Source organism: Staurois parvus, unplaced genomic scaffold, assembly GCF_062004578.1.
Source record: "Staurois parvus isolate SC_StPar_1 unplaced genomic scaffold, SC_StPar_1.0 ptg000814l, whole genome shotgun sequence".
In the NCBI taxonomy this organism is placed as follows: Eukaryota; Metazoa; Chordata; class Amphibia; order Anura; family Ranidae; genus Staurois; species Staurois parvus.
Genome location: NW_028318610.1, coordinates 974,363 through 993,710, shown reverse-complemented (window position 1 = coordinate 993,710; position 19,348 = coordinate 974,363). Strand labels below are relative to the sequence as shown.

The 19,348-nt window shown below is 40.7% G+C and overlaps 1 protein-coding gene across 2 annotated transcripts in view; it reads left to right on the top strand.

Moving 5' to 3' along the window:
* The window catches only part of DDC (dopa decarboxylase), a 217,630-nt gene that overhangs the window by 182,523 nt on the left and 15,759 nt on the right, over positions 1 to 19,348 (top strand). For both annotated transcript variants that reach the window (XM_089654936.1, XM_089654937.1), the window contains exons 12-13: positions 2,102 to 2,200; positions 12,628 to 12,729. In XM_089654936.1, the coding sequence (XP_089511062.1) occupies positions 2,102 to 2,200; positions 12,628 to 12,729 (201 nt within the window). The remainder of the gene's footprint in view (positions 1 to 2,101; positions 2,201 to 12,627; positions 12,730 to 19,348) is intronic.

Genomic DNA, 19,348 nt, shown 5'->3' with positions numbered 1-19,348 from the left:
GATAGGGGGAAGAGAAAGGGGAGAGAGGGGGAAGAGAGAGAGAGGGGAGAAGAGAGAGAGGGGGAGGGAGAGGGGGAAGAAAGAGTGAGAGAGAGGGGGGGGGAGAGAGAGAGGAGGGGGAAGAAAGAGAGAGAGAGGGGGAAGAAAGAGAGAGAGAGAGGGGGGAAGAGAGGGAGAATCATACAGTTGTGGCCAAAATTATTCAACCCCCACTGAAATTGAGTGTTTTGGCCAGTTTGACATTGCTTTTGATCATTCAGTCATCTTGCTTACATTTACATTAAAGAGGCACTTGTAGGTCAGACAAATATAACATAACAGTTATAATGAAATAACCACAAATGTCTTTTCTGTGCTCACAGCATTATCAGTTTTATTCAACCCCCAAGTGACATTCAATCTTAGTACTTAGTACAGCATCCTTTTACAGTTATAACAGCTTTTAAACGTGAAGCATAGCTTGACACAAGTGTCTTGCAGCGATCTACGGGTATCTTCGCCCATTCTTCATGGGCAAAGGCCTCCAGTTCAGTCACATTCTTAGGCTTGCGCACTGCAACTGCTTTCTTTAAGTCCCACCAGAGGTTCTCAATCGGATTTAAGTCTGGTGACTGCGATGGCCACTCCAAAATGTTCCAGCCTTTCCTCTGCAACCATGCTCTAGTGGACTTGGAGGTATGCTTGGGATCATTGTCCTGTTGAAAGGTCCAACGTCTCCCAAGCCTCAGGTGTGTGACGGACTGCATCACGTTTCCATCCAATATCTCCTGGTACTGAAGAGAATTCATGGTACCTTGCACACGCTGAAGCTTCCCTGTACCTGCAGAAGCAAAACAGCCCCAAAGCATGATTGACCCTCCACCATGCTTCACAGTAGGCAAGGTGTTCTTTTCATCATAGGCCTTGTTCTTCCTCCTCCAAACATAGCGTTGATCCATGGGCCCAAACAGTTCTAATTTTGTTTCATCAGTCCACAGAACACTATCCCACAACTTTTGTGGTTTGTCCACATGGCTTTTGGCATACTGCAGTCGACTCTTCTTATTCTTTGGAGACAGCAAGGGGGTACGCCTGGGAGTTCTGGCACGGAGGCCTTCATTACGCAGTGTGCGTCTTATTGTCTGGGCTGAAACTTCTGTACCCACATCTGACAAATCTTTTCTCAGTTCCTCAGCAGTCACACGGGGACTTCTCTCCACTCTACGCTTCAGGTAGCGCACAGCAGTCGAAGTCAGCATCTTCTTTCTGCCACGACCAGGTAGCGTTTCAACAGTGCCCTTTGCCTTGAATTTGCGAATGATGCTTCCTAAGGTGTCTCTTGGTATGTTTAACATCTTTGCAATCTTCTTATAGCCATTGCCCTTCCTGTGAAGAGAAATCACCTCTTCTCTTGTCTTCCTGGACCATTCTCTTGCCTTCACCATGTTTGTAACCACACCAGTAAATGTCTAGAAGGAGCTGAGTATCACAGTCATTTTAAAGCTGCCTAATTGGTGCTTATTATGCTTGATTGCTGCTCGGTGACATCCACAGGTGTTTTCAATACCTGATGGAAAGCACCTGTATGAACCTCTGTTCTTCAGAGTGGTAGTCTTTAAGGGGTTGAATAATTGTGGCAATGAAGAAACCACATAAGAACCATTTACTACTGTATTACATAAACAATTGATGTCATTTTAGTTGCATTTGGGTAGTTACAACGTCCTTGTAGGATTTGATTCTGAATACAATTCCAAATGTACACTATAGTCCCTAAACCCCTTTACAGCATTGGGGGTTGAATAATTTTGGCCACAACTGTATATATATATACACACACACACACTTATCTTGCTCTCTCTTTGGGGGGGCGCTACATTTATGTGTTGCCTAGGGCAGCACAAACTCTAAATACACCACTGCAATGTGTATCTCCGGTGGTTCATAGCCAGTAACCAACACTATGATAAAGTATTTCGTTCTGTTCTTGCCACGGGAGGAAAAGCACTGGAGTAGACATTTTCTCTGTGTTCATTTCCTGTTACTAAATTCATTTTGACTTCAGTTGTAAAGAATGATCTTTGGAACGTCGTTTACTAATGTCAGCTTTCTTTCCCAACAGCACTGGCAAATCCCACTTGGAAGGCGATTTCGTTCTTTAAAACTGTGGTTTGTATTAAGAATGTATGGTGTGAAAGGACTTCAGGAATATATCCGTAAGGTAAATGGAACTGTGCATAAAGATGCATATAGCATGTAATACTGACAGTCAAAGCACAAAACAATGTTCATCAAGTACTTTTTGTTTTTTTTTGTTTATGTATTTTTATTACATAATATAACCATTGCAGGATCCTTGTGTAGCACATTGCCAGGCTGCATGGAGAGGCTTGTCCATGTTCTTGGAGTAAAGCACATGCAATTTATTATAGATATGCTTACATATGGAAGCTAGTCGCATGTACAGTATGTGTTGCAGCTCCTCTGTAAGACTTGCATGCTAGTACTATAAAACACATTGTACAGTTCCATTCAAATGAATAATGTAAATATTTTGTGTTCACAAAAAATGGAATGGCTGCCAATCCACTGAATTTAAAAATATCGCTTGACACCTGCCGAATGATATCTCCCAGTCCCAGCCACCATAATGAAGGTAAAGGGGAAGGAGACCCCTGGGTGACATCATCAACCATATATTGGGGTGATGAGATTTCTTCTTTCAGCATGTCAGTGACCATTGGGCAGCGTGATTGACGTAGATCTGAATCACTGGACAATGTGAATGACGGTGGATTTACATCATGGGACTTGTTAATACCTGTGTTTATCTACTACTGACATTTTCTTTGTGAATTAGTAGGGCTTTGTAACCCTTACTCATTCACATAGGGTGCCCCTTATTTTTAAACGGGCTTCGAGATTTCAATAAGTCCTCTGACCACAGACACCAACAACCAATGGGTCAAGAATGTGGGAAGGAGACCCTGCCCACATGGAAGAAATCTGAATATATTTAAAAAAATATATATATTTTTTTAAAATATATTCTTCAGATTTTTTTTAACATATATAAAAAAAGTCATTTTAACATATTTTTACATATATTTGTAAATGCATTCCAAAGAGGTAGATTTGTATTTTTAAAGACATACAGTATATTTGAAATGTGTTTTTAAAAATATTTTTCATATATTTTGTAATAAAAACGCATTTCAACATGCAGTTTATGTATGTGTATATATGTAGGTATGTGTGTGTGTGTATATGTGTATATATATATGTGAGTGTGTGTGTGTGTGTATATATGTGTATATATATATGTGTATATATATGTGTGTGTGTATATATATATATATATATATATATATGTATGTGTGTGTATATATATATATATATATATATATATATATATATATGTATGTGTGTATGTGTATATGTATGTATATACAGTGGGGATTGAAAGTTTGGGCACCCCAGCTAAAAATTTGTATTAATGTGCATAAAGAAGCCAAGGAAAGATGGAAAAATCTCCAAAAGGCATCAAATTACAGATTAGACATTCTTATAATATGTCAACAAAAGTTAGATTTTATTTCCATCATTTACACTTTCAAAATAACAGAAAACAAAAAAATGGCGTCTGCAAAAGTTTGGGCACCCTGCAGAATTTATAGCATGCACTGCCCCCTTTGCCAAGCTGAGACCTGCCAGTGTCATGGATTGTTCTCAGTCATTGTCTGGGAAGATTAGGTGATGTCAATCTCAAAGATTTTAAATGCCCAGACTCATCTGACCTTGCCCCAACAATCAGCACCATGGGTTCTTCTAAGCAGTTGTCTAGAAAACTGAAACTGAAAATAGTTGACCCTCACAAAGCTGGAGAAGGCTATAAGAAGATAGCAAAGCGTTTTCAGATGTCAATATCCTCTGTTCTGAATGTAATTAAGAAATGGCAGTCATCAGGAACAGTGGAAGTTAAAGCAAGATCTGGAAGACCAAGAAAAATATCAGACAGAACAGCTCGCAGGATTGTGAGAAAAACAATTCAAAACCCACGTTTGACTGCACGATCCCTCCAGAAAGATCTGGCAGACACTGGAGTTGTGGTCACTATTCCACTATAAAGAGATACTTGTACAAATATGGTCTTCATGGAAGAGTCATCAGAAGAAAACCTCTTCTACGTCCTCACCACAAACATCATCATTTGAACTTTGCAAATGAACATATAGACAAGCCTGATGCATTTTGGAAACAAGTTCTGTGGACCGATGAGGTTAAAATTGAACTTTTTGGCCGGAATGAGCAAAGGTACGTTTGGAGAAGAAGGGGCACAGAATTTAATGAAAAGAACCTCTGTTCAACTGTTAAGCATGGGGTTGGATCAATCATGCTTTGGGGTTGTGTTGCAGCCAGTGGCACAGGGAACATCTCACGAGTAGAAGGAAAAATGGATTCAATAAAATTTCAGCAAATTTTGGATGGTAACTTGATGCCATCTGTGAAAAAGCTGAAGTTAAAGAGAAGATGGCTTCTACAAATGGATAATGATCCTAAACACACCTCGAAATCCACGGGGGATTACATCAAGAGGCGTAAACTGAAGGTTTTGCCATGGCCTTCACAATCTCCCGACCTCAACATAATTGAAAATCTATGGATAGACCTTAAAGAGCAGTGCGTGACAGACAGCCCAGAAATCTCAAAGAACTGGAAGACTTTTGTAAGGAAGAATGGGCAAAGATACCTCAAACAAGAATTGAAAGACTCTTGGCTGGCTACAAAAAGCGTTTACAAGCTGTGATACTTGCCAAAGGGGGCAGTACAAGATATTAACTCTGCAGGGTGCCCAAACTTTTGCAAACGCCATTTTTTTGTTTTCTGTTATTTTGAAAGTGTAAATGATGGAAATAAAATCTAACTTTTGTTGACATATTATAAGAATGTCTAATCTGTAATTTGATGCCTTTTGGAGATTTTTCCATCTTTCCTTGGCTTCTTTATGCACATTAATACAAATTTTTAGCTGGGGTGCCCAAACTTTCGATCCCCACTGTATATAATATATATATATATGTGTGTGTGTATATATACAGTCAGGTCCATAAATATTGGGACATCGACACAATTCTAACATTTTTGGCTCTATACACCACCACAATGGATTTGAAATGAAACGAACAAGATGTGGTTTAACTGCAGACTGTCAGCTTTAATTTGAGGGTATTTACATCCAAATCAGGTGAACGGTGTAGGAATTACAACAGTTTTCATATGTGCCTCCCACTTGTTAAGGGACCAAACGTAATGGGACAATTGGCTTCTCAGCTGTTCCATGGCCAGGTGTGTGTTATTCCCTCATTATCCCAATTACAATGAGCAGATAAAAGGTCCAGAGTGCATTTCAAGTGTGCTATTTGCATTTGGAATCTGTTGCTGTCAACTCTCAAGATGAGATCCAAAGAGCTGTCACTATCAGTGAAGCAAGCCATCATTAGGCTGAAGAAACAAAACAAACCCATCAGGGAGATAGCAAAAACATTAGGCGTGGCCAAAACAACTGTTTGGAACATTCTTAAAAAGAAGGAACACACCGGTGAGCTCAGCAACACCAAAAGACCCGGAAGACCACGGAAAACAACTGTGGTGGATGACCGAAGAATTCTTTCCCTGGTGAAGAAAACACCCTTCACAACAGTTGGCCAGATCAAGAACACTCTCCAGGAGGTAGGTGTATGTGTCAAAGTCACCAATCAAGAGAAGACTTCACCAGAGTGAATACAGAAGGTTCACCACAAGATGTAAACCATTGGTGAGCCTCAAAAACAGGAAGGCCAGATTAGAGTTTGCCAAACGACATGTAAAAAAGCCTTCACAGTTCTGGAACAACATCCTATGGACAGATGAGACCGACATCAACTTGTACCAGAGTGATGGGAAGAGAAGAGTATGGAGAAGGAAAGGAACTGCTCATGATCCTAAGCATACCACCTCATCAGTGAAGCATGGTGGTGGTAGTGTCATGGCGTGGGCATGTATGGCTGCCAATGGAACTGCTTCTCTTGTATTTATTGATGACAAAAGTAGCAGGATGAATTGTGAAGTGTTTCGGGAATATTATCTGCTCATATTCAGCCAAATGCTTCACAACTCATTGGACGCCACTTCACAGTGCAGATGGACAATGACCCAAAGCATACTGCAAAAGCAACCAAAGAGTTTTTTAAGGGAAAGAAGTGGAATGTTCTGCAATGGCCAAGTCAATCACCTGACCTGAATCCGATTGAGCATGCATTTCACTTGCTGAAGACAAAACTGAAGGGAAAATGCCCCAAGAACAAGCAGGAACTGAAGACAGTCGCAGTAGAGGCCTGGCAGAGCATCACCAGGGATGAAACCCAGCGTCTGGTGATGTCTATGCGTTCCAGACTTCAGGCTGTCATTGACTGCAAAGGATTTGCAACCAAGTATTAAAAAGTGAAAGTTTGATTTATGATTATTATTCTGTCCCATTACTTTTGGTCCCTTAACAAGTGGGAGGCACATATGCAAACTGTTGTAATTCCTACACCGTTCACCTGATTTAGATGTAAATACCAATATCAAATATCAAATTAAAGCTGACAGTCTGCAGTTAAAGCACAACTTGTTTGTTTCATTTCAAATCCATTGTGGTGGTGTATAGAGCCAAAAATGTTAGAATTGTGCCGATGTCCCAATATTTATGCACCTGACTGTATATATATATATGTGTGTGTGTGTGTGTGTGTGTATATATATATATATAGAATATGGCCAACACTGTAGCATTTCAAATATGTGGCAATATATTTGGGAAGAATATTTTTAAAATATATTTAAAATATATTTTTCTTCCATATGGCTTGTTCTTATCAACAAGGGGATAGGTGCTTTGCCGGAGTGTCCTTTGGGCTTGTGGCCTAATACGGTTCAGGAGGGGGGGCACACATTCACTCTCACGGCATGCTCCATAAATTTTTTTTGGGGGGGGACTTTTTTTTAAACAATCTCAGCTTTTGTTTGCATTTGTCTGTCAGCCAGGATTCCCCTAAAAAGCACGAGCCCTGTGGAGGAAGCTGTCATGTTTAATAGTAGCAGTAATACAACTGCTAAATGTTTGACCGCAGCTGCATATCCATTCTGCCGAACACCCATTCATTCGGCCTTTCGCCCTGGAATCTTCGTATACCCTGTACACGGCGCAGAGGTCTCCTTCATAATATTTCCCTTCTGGTGTAATATTCTTAGTCTATAGTATTAAACAGTTTTCTCTGTTGGTAGATTTCTTCAATTCTAATGATCAAATGTGCTCATGGCTGTTCACCCTTAGGATTGAATGATAAGAGATTTTACATTCACCCGGCGAAAGGCAATATGAAAATGACATTACACACATTACAAACATTACTGGTATTATTTCTTACTTTTGAAAGAATGATGAGACACTCACAATACATTTTTTTTTAAAAAAAAAGGACCCCTAAGGCTGGCCATAGATGAGTCTTTATTAATGTAATACCCCCATCCACACATTAGAGGCAGTGGTGGACTGACAATTTGGAATCTCGGGCACTGCCCAAGGGCCCAGGGTCAGTAGGGGGCCCCATGAGATGCCCCTGGTACCTTTTTTCATAGGCTTTTTTGAGTTTAGGCAAGGACACAGGGGCCCCATGATCCCCTATTGCCCGGGGGCCCCATGTGTTGTCAGTCCGCCCCTGGTTGGAACTGAGCGCCTGCTTTTTTGAGTTTGGGCAAGGACACAGGGGCCCCATGATCCCCTATTGCCCGGGGGCCCCATGAGTTGTCAGTCCGCCCCTGGTAGGGAGACCTCCCTGCTATCAGAATACACTGATAAGCGCTGTAGACTATAGCCGGCGACGCTAATCTACCTGCAAAAATCTGACAGGTCAGTTGTACAGAAGCTGTTTGGTAGATCAACTTCCGTACAATCACACTGCCCATATATGAATCGAAATTCGTCTAGTCCCTTCTGAACCAGCTAAATTAAGGGTTGCCACACATGTTACAATCCTGCCAAGCAGTCTTTGTACAATCAACGTTAGATTAACCAAAACTGTGCTATATGGGGTCCAGCCTAATCTATTTAATAATTTTGTATCCAAGCATGCAGACCCTTGTATTACATTATTGTTGATAGATCTAAAGATCTAAAGGAAATTAAACAAGATTGCAACATGTGTGATGAGCATATAAAAAAAAAAAAAAAAAAAAAATTCCCCCTAATTATTTCTTACTGTTAAGCTGCAACCTGTTCGCTGTAAGCAATAACAAGTACGTTCAATGCTAGTAAGTGCTCATTACTGCACATGGATCATGGTCTAAGTGCTAAACTGTACATTAGAAGTGGCTTAGTGGTTAGCACGTCTGCCTTGCAGTAAATGGGTCATGGGTTAAATTCCTGACCATGGCGCCTCCTGCATGGAGTTTGCATGTTCTCCCTGTGCTTGCGTGGGTTTCCTCCAGGTACTCTGGTTTCCTCCCACACTCCAAAAGACATGCTGGTAGATTAATTGGATCCTGTCTAAATTGTCCCTAGTGTATAAATGTGAGTTAGGGACCTTAGATTGTACGCCCCTTGAGGGTTAGGAACTGATGTGAATGTACAATAAATATGTAAAGCGCTGCATAAATGGACGCCGCTATATAAGTACCTGAAATAAATAAATAAATTAGCACTAGGGTTGTTGGTTCAAATCCCAGCCACGGCACCACTTACCTGGAGTTTGCATGTTCTCCCTGTGCCTGCGTGGGTTTCCTCCCACATTCCAAAGACATGCTGGTAGGTAAATTGGTTCCTGTCTAAATTGTCCCTAGTATGTGTATGTATGAATGTGAGTTAGGGACCTTAGATTGTACACCCCTTGAGGGTTAGGGACTGATGTGAATGTACAATATATATGTAAATGGACAGCGCTATATAAGTACCTGAAATAAATTAGCACTAGGGTTGTTGGTTCAAATCCCAGCCACGGCACCACTTGCCTGGAGTTTGCATGTTCTCCCTGTGCCTGCATTGGTTTCCTCTGGGTGCTCCGGTTTCCTCCCACATTCCAAAGACATGCTGGTAGGTGAATTGGTTCCTGCCTATATTGGCCCTAGTATGTGTATGTATGAATGTAAGTTAGATTGTACACCCCTTGAGGGTTAGGGACTGATGTGAATGTACAATATATATGTAAATTGACGGCGCTCTATAAATACCTAAAATTAAATAATGACCTAGCTGTCACACTTTTTGTTTTTTTTCTCAGTGCTTACAAATCCTGAGCTGTTTTCAGGTTACACAAAAAGTAAAAACTCAAATGTAAGCAATAAACAAAACTCTGTTAGGGGATTAAGGTCAGACGTGGTCTGTCATTCGTATGCAAATATTTTAAAATAAGAACTAAAGTTGCTATGAAACATTTTTTTAAGCAGTGACTTTGTAGTTCAAATCTTTTTCTAGGTATGTGCTTCCCTCTAGTGTTTAAGTGGAAAGCTGCAGGCAATTCATGTTTAAAACCAAACGCACAATAGGCCTGTCATGTTACACAGTAATTGTGGTCATCCAAGTGATGGGATGCCCAGCAGCACACCATGTGCACACAGCATCAAATCAGAGAAGATAAACTATTCTTCTCATCAGTATGCATTAGTATAGCAGATTATAATCCGCTGAATGGTGAACACATGTATTGTTAGACAAACAACGTCTATTTTTACCCGAAAATTCTGTCTAATGCTGTGTATGAAAGCCTATTTTTAACAGAGCAAACAATCGAATTGAATTGAGTTATGGGCATGCTTACAGGATGTGAGCATCAGCTTGCGTCACTAATAATTGGGCCTGGAGTCAGGGGCGGACTGACCATTTGGAAACTCAGGCACTGCCCAAGGGCCCGGGGTCAGTAGGGGGCCCCATGAGATGCCCCTGGTACCTTTTTCATAGGTTTTTTTGAGTTTGAGCAAGGACAAAGGGGACCTATGATCCCCTATTGACCGGGGGCCCCATGAGTAGTCAGTCCGCCCCTGCCTGGAGTAACACATTTCCCACTTCTATTTCTCCTCCAGAATTGAACCTAAGCTTTTCATCTAAATAAAAAAGTAGGAATATGAGCGCTATCAAGAATGTATAATAGCGGCTAGAACACAAAAAGGTAACCAAACAACACCTTCAATAAACATACGAAGCAAGAAAGTGCAGCGCTAAAATCAAATCAAATAAATGCAAAGTTCCTGTTACTGATAGCAACAATAATATGATGAAAGTCCCAAAGATGACAGAAAGTCCACATGAGGAACAAATGTGATCGTGAAGTATAAACATGGGGGACTTGATCTGAAGTGGTAACACAAAAGTAAATGGATTGCGCACTCACCAGAGGTACGTAAATAATACGCCTTAGAGATATGCCTGTCTCATCAGGTGTGTGTGGAGTCATCAGTAGGGTCAGGATCCTCTATGCATACGGGTCACGTCTCAGGTATGACACTCAGGTGTATAGCACGTTGGAAGGTCCCTTAAGGTGCAGCTTCTGCAGGTGAAGGCTCTCAGTGAAAAGAGCACAATAAGGGACACCACATAGCGTGATACCATAGGAACAATTTTATTCACAAATAGGTGCATACAAAATGTGTGCATAGGAAGGAAAAATCACTGACCATATAAAATTCAGGATGGGCACCAGCGGTGGTAAACGTCCAGCTACTGTAGTGGTGTCTCTTCACTGAGAGCCTTCACCTGCAGAAGCACCCTGCTTGTGCGCGCTCCCCGGGAGCACGCAGCACCGCGAACTGGTGCCCGTTGTGTCCTCCGGACACAGTGAAACACCGATCGTCGGACGGGACCTCTGTACAAGGTCCCGATCATGTGATCACTGATTGGCCAATCAGTGATCACATGCAAAGTAGTAAGCAAGATGTCACTTGTAACATCATTGCTTACTACGTGTGAAATCTGAGAATGATCACAGAGGTCACATGGTACAAGGCTATTCACAACAGCCTTGTACCATGTGACAAGCTGTGACCAATCACAGCTCACTCAGTACTTCTCAATGACTGCAAGAATGCAGACAGAGAGAAAGAGAAATGATTGCTTTTACATCCTATATGGGTGTAAAAGCAATCAGTGTAAAAAAAAAAAAAAATCTTCATCACTTCCCACAAGTAGTACAGTGTCACCATGGTGACACTGTACTGCTAGGGTGACAGTATGTAAAAAAAAATAAATAAATAAAAAATAATAATATAAAAAAATAAAAATGTAAAAAAAAAGTTTAAAAATTATAATTTTTGGTTATAAACTAATTTGTTTTTGTTTTTTTACTAAAAAGATAACAAAATAAATTTTGGCAAAGATTTATGATGAAATATTATTTATTTGCAAAATTTTATTAAAAAAAACACTTTTGTTCAAAATTTTTGGACTTTTTCATTTACATAACAAAAAAAATAAAAATCCCAGCGGTTAATAAATACCACCAAAATAAAGCTTTATCTGTCTCAAAAAAATGGTAAAAAATTCATTTGGGTACAGTGTTGCATGACCGCGCAATTGTCATTCAAAGTGTGATAGCGCTGAAAGCTGAAAATTGCCCTGGTCAGGAAGGGGGTAAAAGTGTCCGGTCTGGAAGTGGTTAAGGGACCTTCCAACGTGCTATACACCTGAGTGTCATACCTGAGCCGTGACCCGTATGCATAGAGGATCCTGACCCTACTGATGACCCCGCACACACCTGATGAGACGGGCATATCTCTCAGGCGTATTATTTACGCACCTCTGGTGAGTGCGCAATCCATTTACTTTTGTGTTATCACTTCGGATCAAGTCCCCCACGTTTATACTTCACGATCACATTTGTTCTTCATGTGGACTTTCTGTCATCTTTGGGACTTTCATCATATTATTGTTGCTAACAGTAACAGGAACTTTTCATTTATTTGATTTGATTTTAGCGCTGCACTTTTCTGCCTCGTAAGCTTTTCATCTGACTTTTTATTAAAATATAAACCTTTGATACAGCATTAAAACTAAATGTTACTGCTTTTTTGTGCACGACAGAATAGTTGCATCTGAAAACCAGCAGATTGGCTTTTCATGATCTGACACATGTTGGTGCATGCAGAACAGACCCATATCCCTTTATAATGAACATAAACTCCAAGTACATCCAGGAGAGGTCACAAACTTCAAAGAAGGGCGTTTGTGTGACTGTTGAAATGCATTACAGAATTCACTTAACCCTTTGAGGACCGTAAGATTTTGGAACACCAAAAGAATCATTTTTTTTGTTTTTAAAGTTCGTACACTTCAGTTGCTGTAACTAAGCCATTTCATGAAATAATTGGCAAAAAGCTAGATCCATTTGTTGTTTGTTGATAAGAACTAATATTTTCACTCAAACCAAAAAAAAAAAGAAAGAGTTTTAAGTTCTTAATCAGATGATACACGCAATTAAAAACATGGGACAAATACGTCCCTTGGTCCTCAAAGGGTGCAGCAGTGTACTAGGGCATGAAGTGTACTGCACATTAAACTTTCACTAATTGCTTTCTGCCTTTCAAAACTATCATCTCATTCAAATGATGGACTACTATAATTAATCTATCCCTCTCTGACAGCATGTTCGACTGGCTCATGAATTTTTGGAGTTTGTGAAACAAGACGACCGCTTTGAAATCTGCGCACAAGTTGTTTTGGGTCTTGTATGCTTTCGTTTAAAGGTAAGGAGTTGATTTCTTTTTTTTTTTTATTTAAATCATGGACATTGCTGTTTCTAATAATATACTCAAGCCCCATTGAACGCAATAAAATGTGTTATTGTTAAAGAGATGGATTTACTAGTTTGTAGAGGAAACATTCTTTATTCCTGAAGTAAGCATACCGGGGGAATGCTGCTGCACCACTCTGGCATTAATCCCTCTTGTTCGCGTATTGCACCGACTTCATGAAGCACTTGCGGCACTTTTTAATCTGACAGCAACTCATGCACCAAATTCATATTGTTCTAAACTATGCCACTTTTATGTTGTGTTGCATTGAATGCGCCAACTGTAGAAGTGGATCTAATTAATACCAACTCTCTTTCGGTGTACAGAAAGAAAAACTGGCTCAGACAGATTTTTTGCGAAAGTGTCTCACTTGCATTCTGGAAGTGGTACAGCATGAGCCAAATTCAAGTACAAACACAAGAAAAAAATCATTACCAGAGCTCTGAGAGCCACTGAAGACTAAAGACCACAATGATGTATAATGATGTATGATGGACCATGAACTCCGCCAGAAATGTACAGTTGATGCAGCTCTCCTCAGATGGGGGAATCTTGCGAAGACTACAAAAAAACAAACAGGAGGGCGTAAACGCCTAGTGCATTACCAATGATTTATTTTTCATACAACATGTAAAATCGGTACTCACAGAAGTGAAGAATAAAATCGCATAAAATGCCACAGCGTAGGGAATGGCGAACAACCATGCACCCTGCTGTACTAGCACTCTGCCGTGTTTTGGAGGCATACCACAAGCTCTGAGGAAGAAGGTATGCCTCCAAAATGTTCAGTTCCCTAGTCCAGCAGGGTGCATGGTTTTTAAATTGTAGCAGCGGGTGCAGGAGAGGATCCCCCCACCAGCTTCCACAGGGAGGGGGGATCAGGGGGAGAGGAGTTAGGAGTTGGAGCATGTTACATGGTCCACCCTAAATATAGGTAACATGTTCCAAATGTGAACTTTGCCTTTAATGTAAGGATCTGTTAGGTGGCATTTTTAAATTCAATACTTGCAATAGTTACAGTAATTGCAAAACACAGTCATATACAAATATCAGGTAATAAACGTCAATTTCCTGGGAGGACGAAACATGTGAAGTCAGCAGACTTCCTTTCAGAATTGTCAACTAAAGCCTAGTACACAGGGAGAGAAAATCGGATGCAAAAATACTGCTTTCAGAGCGATCGTTCTATAATCTGATCGTTGGTGCACAGCTTTTGAGAGCCGATCACAGCGGTTTGTGAGAAACTATCCAAAGGGACAAGCACAAAAATTCTGTCATGCGAGAATTTTTTTTAACTTTAGTAACCACTTCATTTTCAATATGAGATTAGCCCGCAATAAAAAAAAAAAAAAACCAAAAAAAAGATAATCATGAGTCTGATTTTTTCATTGTGTGTACGAAGCTTAAGTCTCCCTTTCTCATAAGGCCATATATGAAAACAATTTGGACACTGTGCTGTGGTGTAGAAACTGCATTTGTGCATTGTTCCCTCAGTATTGATATCATCAGATGCCAGTTAGGGACCATTGGGTAGGTTGAGGACTTTGTCTAATCCCACTCCTAGAGAGTGCTGGAATCAAATTGGCCCACCCTACATTTTTTTTTTTTACTCTTAAATTTAATGTCACTTCAGAAAAGTACTAGATCGACTTCTAGATAAGCCAGACAAACATGAAACTGCATTAAATCACCCACCCAAATTGGGAAAGAAATTGACTAGAATACTGTCATTACAATTTAGTGGATGTCCAAAGGAAACTTCATCAAACCAAGAGGGACTATACCCAAACCTCCCAACTTTCTGAGATGAGAAAGAGGCACACCATAGCAAAAGTAAACATAGGACACACTACAGCCACTCACCTTTACAAGGAAAGTTAATACACAAAAAAAGGACTGGATAAACCCACAAGTGCTTTTTGAAATATACCAATGCAACAAGTTGGAAAAGTTTTACCCCTGTAAAACACTTTTTGATAGATAAATCATGCATTTTTTTAATACAGGTATATACTTCAGACTAAAATGAGGGACAAATGAGGAAGGAGGGACAGAGGAACTTTGTTGAAGGACTGTCCCTCAAAATCTGGGACAGTTGGAAGCTATATAAACCCACTACTTGCACATTCACTCTATATACTCTAGCACTAATTACATTCTTACCTTCTCTTCTTCATGCATCCCTTCATTTATAAAAGCAATAATGATAGAAGTACCATGGTTACACCATTTACCAGTAGTCACACTTTTATCAAATTTCAGGAGACAGGGCACCTTCTTCTCATAGAGACTCAATGAGGTTCTCCTAGGTAATCCTTCAATATGCCTTGATACGTAATATCATTTAATTAAATGCATTGATTCAAGTATTCCCTGTGAAATTTTCCCTCATGGGAGCTTTAAAAAAAAAAAGGCTAAATTATTTAAGCAAACAAAAACAAAATCTTAATGATTAAAATATATTTAGCTAGTCTGTAACCTAATATATGCCTTGCACCTGCTTGTCCAAGGTCCAAGTACTGCTTCAGCTTTGAAGAGGGAGATGCACCCTGAAAGCTTGTCCTGAAAATGTGGATGTTGGTGCAAAAAAAGTATCATGGACAGAATTCAATTGTTCCTTCCTTACAAAAAAAAAAGCTAAAATAAGCCTCTGATGGACAAAATGGTATACCAAGCTGTAATTAAAGAAATACACTCATGTTATTCTAATCTCCATACAACTCCTCACTAGATCCAAACCAACAACATGGAAACATTTTTGAAGACCTCCTAATTCCATTTCTCTCACCTACTCAGAACTCCTAATTCCATTTCTCTCACCTACTCGGGCCTCCTAATTCCATCTCTCTCACCTACTCAGACCTCCTAACTCCATCTCTCTCACCTACTCAGACCTCCTAATTCCATCTCTCTCACCTACTCAGACCTCCTAACTCCATCTCTCTCACCTACTCAGACCTCCTAATTCCATCTCTCTCACCTACTCAGACCTCCTAACTTCATCTCTCTCACCTACTCAGACCTCCTATTTCCATCTCTCTCACCTACTCAGACCTCCTAACTCCATCTCTCTCACCTACTCAGACCTCCTAATTCCATCTCTCTCACCTACTCAGACCTCCTAATTCCATCTCTCTCACCTACTCAGACCTCCTAACTCCATCTCTCTCACCTACTCAGACCTCCTAATTCCATCTCTCTCACCTACTCAGACCTCCTAACTCCATCTCTCTCACCTACTCAGACCTCCTAATTCCATCTCTCTCACCTACTCAGACCTCCTAACTCCATCTCTCTCACCTACTCAGACCTCCTAATTCCATCTCTCTCACCTACTCAGACCTCCTAACTCCATCTCTCTCACCTACTCAGACCTCCTAATTCCATCTCTCTCACCTACTCAGACCTCCTAATTCCATCTCTCTCACCTACTCAGACCTCCTAACTCCATCTCTCTCACCTACTCAGACCTCCTAACTCCATCTCTCTCACCTACTCAGACCTCCTAATTCCATCTCTCTCACCTACTCAGACCTCCTAACTCCATCTCTCTCACCTACTCAGACCTCCTAATTCCATTTCTCTCACCTACTCAGACCTCCTAACTCCATCTCTCTCACCTACTCAGACCTCCTAATTCCATCTCTCTCACCTACTCAGACCTCCTAACTCCATCTCTCTCACCTACTCAGACCTCCTAATTCCATTTCTCTCACCTACTCAGACCTCCTAACTCCATCTCTCTCACCTACTCAGACCTCCTAATTCCATCTCTCTCACCTACTCAGACCTCCTAATTCCATCTCTCTCACCTACTCAGACCTCCTAACTCCATCTCTCTCACCTACTCAGACCTCCTAATTCCATCTCTCTCACCTACTCAGACCTCCTAACTCCATCTCTCTCACCTACTCAGACCTCCTAATTCCATCTCTCTCACCTACTCAGACCTCCTAACTCCATCTCTCTCACCTACTCAGACCTCCTAATTCCATCTCTCTCACCTACTCAGACCTCCTAACTCCATCTCTCTCACCTACTCAGACCTCCTAATTCCATCTCTCTCACCTACTCAGACCTCCTAATTCCATCTCTCTCACCTACTCAGACCTCCTAACTCCATCTCTCTCACCTACTCAGACCTCCTAATTCCATCTCTCTCACCTACTCAGACCTCCTAACTCCATCTCTCTCACCTACTCAGACCTCCTAATTCCATTTCTCTCACCTACTCAGACCTCCTAACTCCATCTCTCTCACCTACTCAGACCTCCTAATTCCATCTCTCTCACCTACTCAGACCTCCTAATTCCATCTCTCTCACCTACTCAGACCTCCTAACTCCAACTCTCTCACCTACTCAGACCTCCTAACTCCATCTCTCTCACCTACTCAGACCTCCTAATTCCATCTCTCTCACCTACTCAGACCTCCTAACTCCATCTCTCTCACCTACTCAGACCTCCTAATTCCATTTCTCTCACCTACTCAGACCTCCTAACTCCATCTCTCTCACCTACTTAGACCTCCTAATTCCAACTCTCTCACCTACTCAGACCTCCTAACTCCATCTCTCTCACCTACTCAGACCTCCTAATTCCATCTCTCTCACCTACTCAGACCTCCTAACTCCATCTCTCTCACCTACTCAGACCTCCTAATTCCATTTCTCTCACCTACTCAGACCTCCTAACTCCATCTCTCTCACCTACTCAGACCTCCAAACTCCATCTCTCTCACCTACTCAGACCTCCTAATTCCATCTCTCTCACCTACTCAGACCTCCTAACTCCATCTCTCTCACCTACTCAGACCTCCTAATTCCATCTCTCTCACCTACTCAGACCTCCTAATTCCATCTCTCTTACCTACTCATAGACAGATTTGCCATCAAACAAATGGCAAAATAGCATGGGCACAAGGCAGAAGTGCTTTTTGTCATACCTACTATAGCCATAGAAATATTCTCTATATCCATTCATATGCACCCAAATATTTAGGTCATTAGTGGGGACACCACACCATAAATGTGCTCTTTGAAGTTGATTTACATGGTTGGCCACTTTCCCAATTACAATACCACCCAATGTATTTAAGATTTTAAAGATGAACATGGAGGACTGGAATACCGTTCTATATGAACCAAACTGAATTCTGTACCAAACTTGCAAGATGGGGGGGGGGGGTAATTGCATTTTCAGAAAAAAAAAACGGATTGAAAAAAAAATTCTCACCTTGCAGAAAATAAACCCAGATGCATGTCAGGCACTTTTAAATTTGAAAGAGTCTCAAACAATACCCATTTCATCCATTGAAGAAGGGCTTTGAAGTTCAGAGAATTGCGTGTGATCGTGTTTATTTATTTTATTCCAGTGTGATTATGACCAGACTTCTTCCCACTTAGTCAATTTGATGCCCCAGTTATCATAGTTATGATGTTGCCAGTTGCTGAATACATTAATATGCCCCATACAAAGGGTTACACGGGATGCTACTGTGTTGACTAAGAGGGAACTGATTTTCTTTGTGTTTGTGCCACATTTCAGACTGCTCCCCTGCTGTGGTGAAAAGCAGCTGTGAACTGAGTTTTCAGATGCTCTCCAAAACCACTTAATATTTACACTGTACACAAGGACTGCATGTAGCGAAATTAAGATATTTAATCATGGGAAAACACCTGCTTTCAGCAAAAAGAAAACATGTCTGATTTCAGCTTACATTTGTACAATATACAGTAGCCATTATTGATAGAGATTTTTTTCATATTTACAGACTCTCTTGGTACCTTTTTGATAGAGTGTTTACAGAGCTTAGAAATACGAGGTGTAATTAATAAATATATATATATATATATATATATATATAGTGGGGATCGAAAGTTTGGGCACCCCAGCTAAGAATTTGTATTAATGTGCATAAAGAAGCCAAGGAAAGATGGAAAAATCTCCAAAAGGCATCAAATTACAGATTAGACATTCTTATAATATGTCAACAAAAGTTAGATTTTATTTCCATCATTTACACTTTCAAAATAACAGAAAACAAAAAAATGGCGTCTGCAAAAGTTTGGGCACCCTGCAGAGTTAATATCTTCTACTGCCCCCTTTGGCAAGCATCACAGCTTGTAAACGCTTTTTGTAGCCAGCCAAGTCTTTCAATTCTTGTTTGAGGTATCTTTGCCCATTCTTCCTTACAAAAGTCTTCCAGTTCTTTGAGATTTCTGGGCTGTCTGTCACGCACTGCTCTTTAAGGTCTATCCATAGATTTTCAATTATGTTGAGGTCAGGAGATTGTGAAGGCCATGACAAAACCTTCAGTTTACGCCTCTTGATGTAATCCCCTGTGGATTTCGAAGTGTGTTTAGGATCATTATCCATTTGTAGAAGCCATCCTCTCTTTAACTTCAGCTTTTTCACAGATGGCATCAAGTTACCATCCAAAATTTGCTGAAATTTTATTGAATCCATTATTCCTTCTACTCATGAGATGTTCCCTGTGCCACTGGCTGCAACACAACCCCAAAGCATGACTGATCCAACCCCATGCTTAACAGTTGGACAGAGGTTCTATT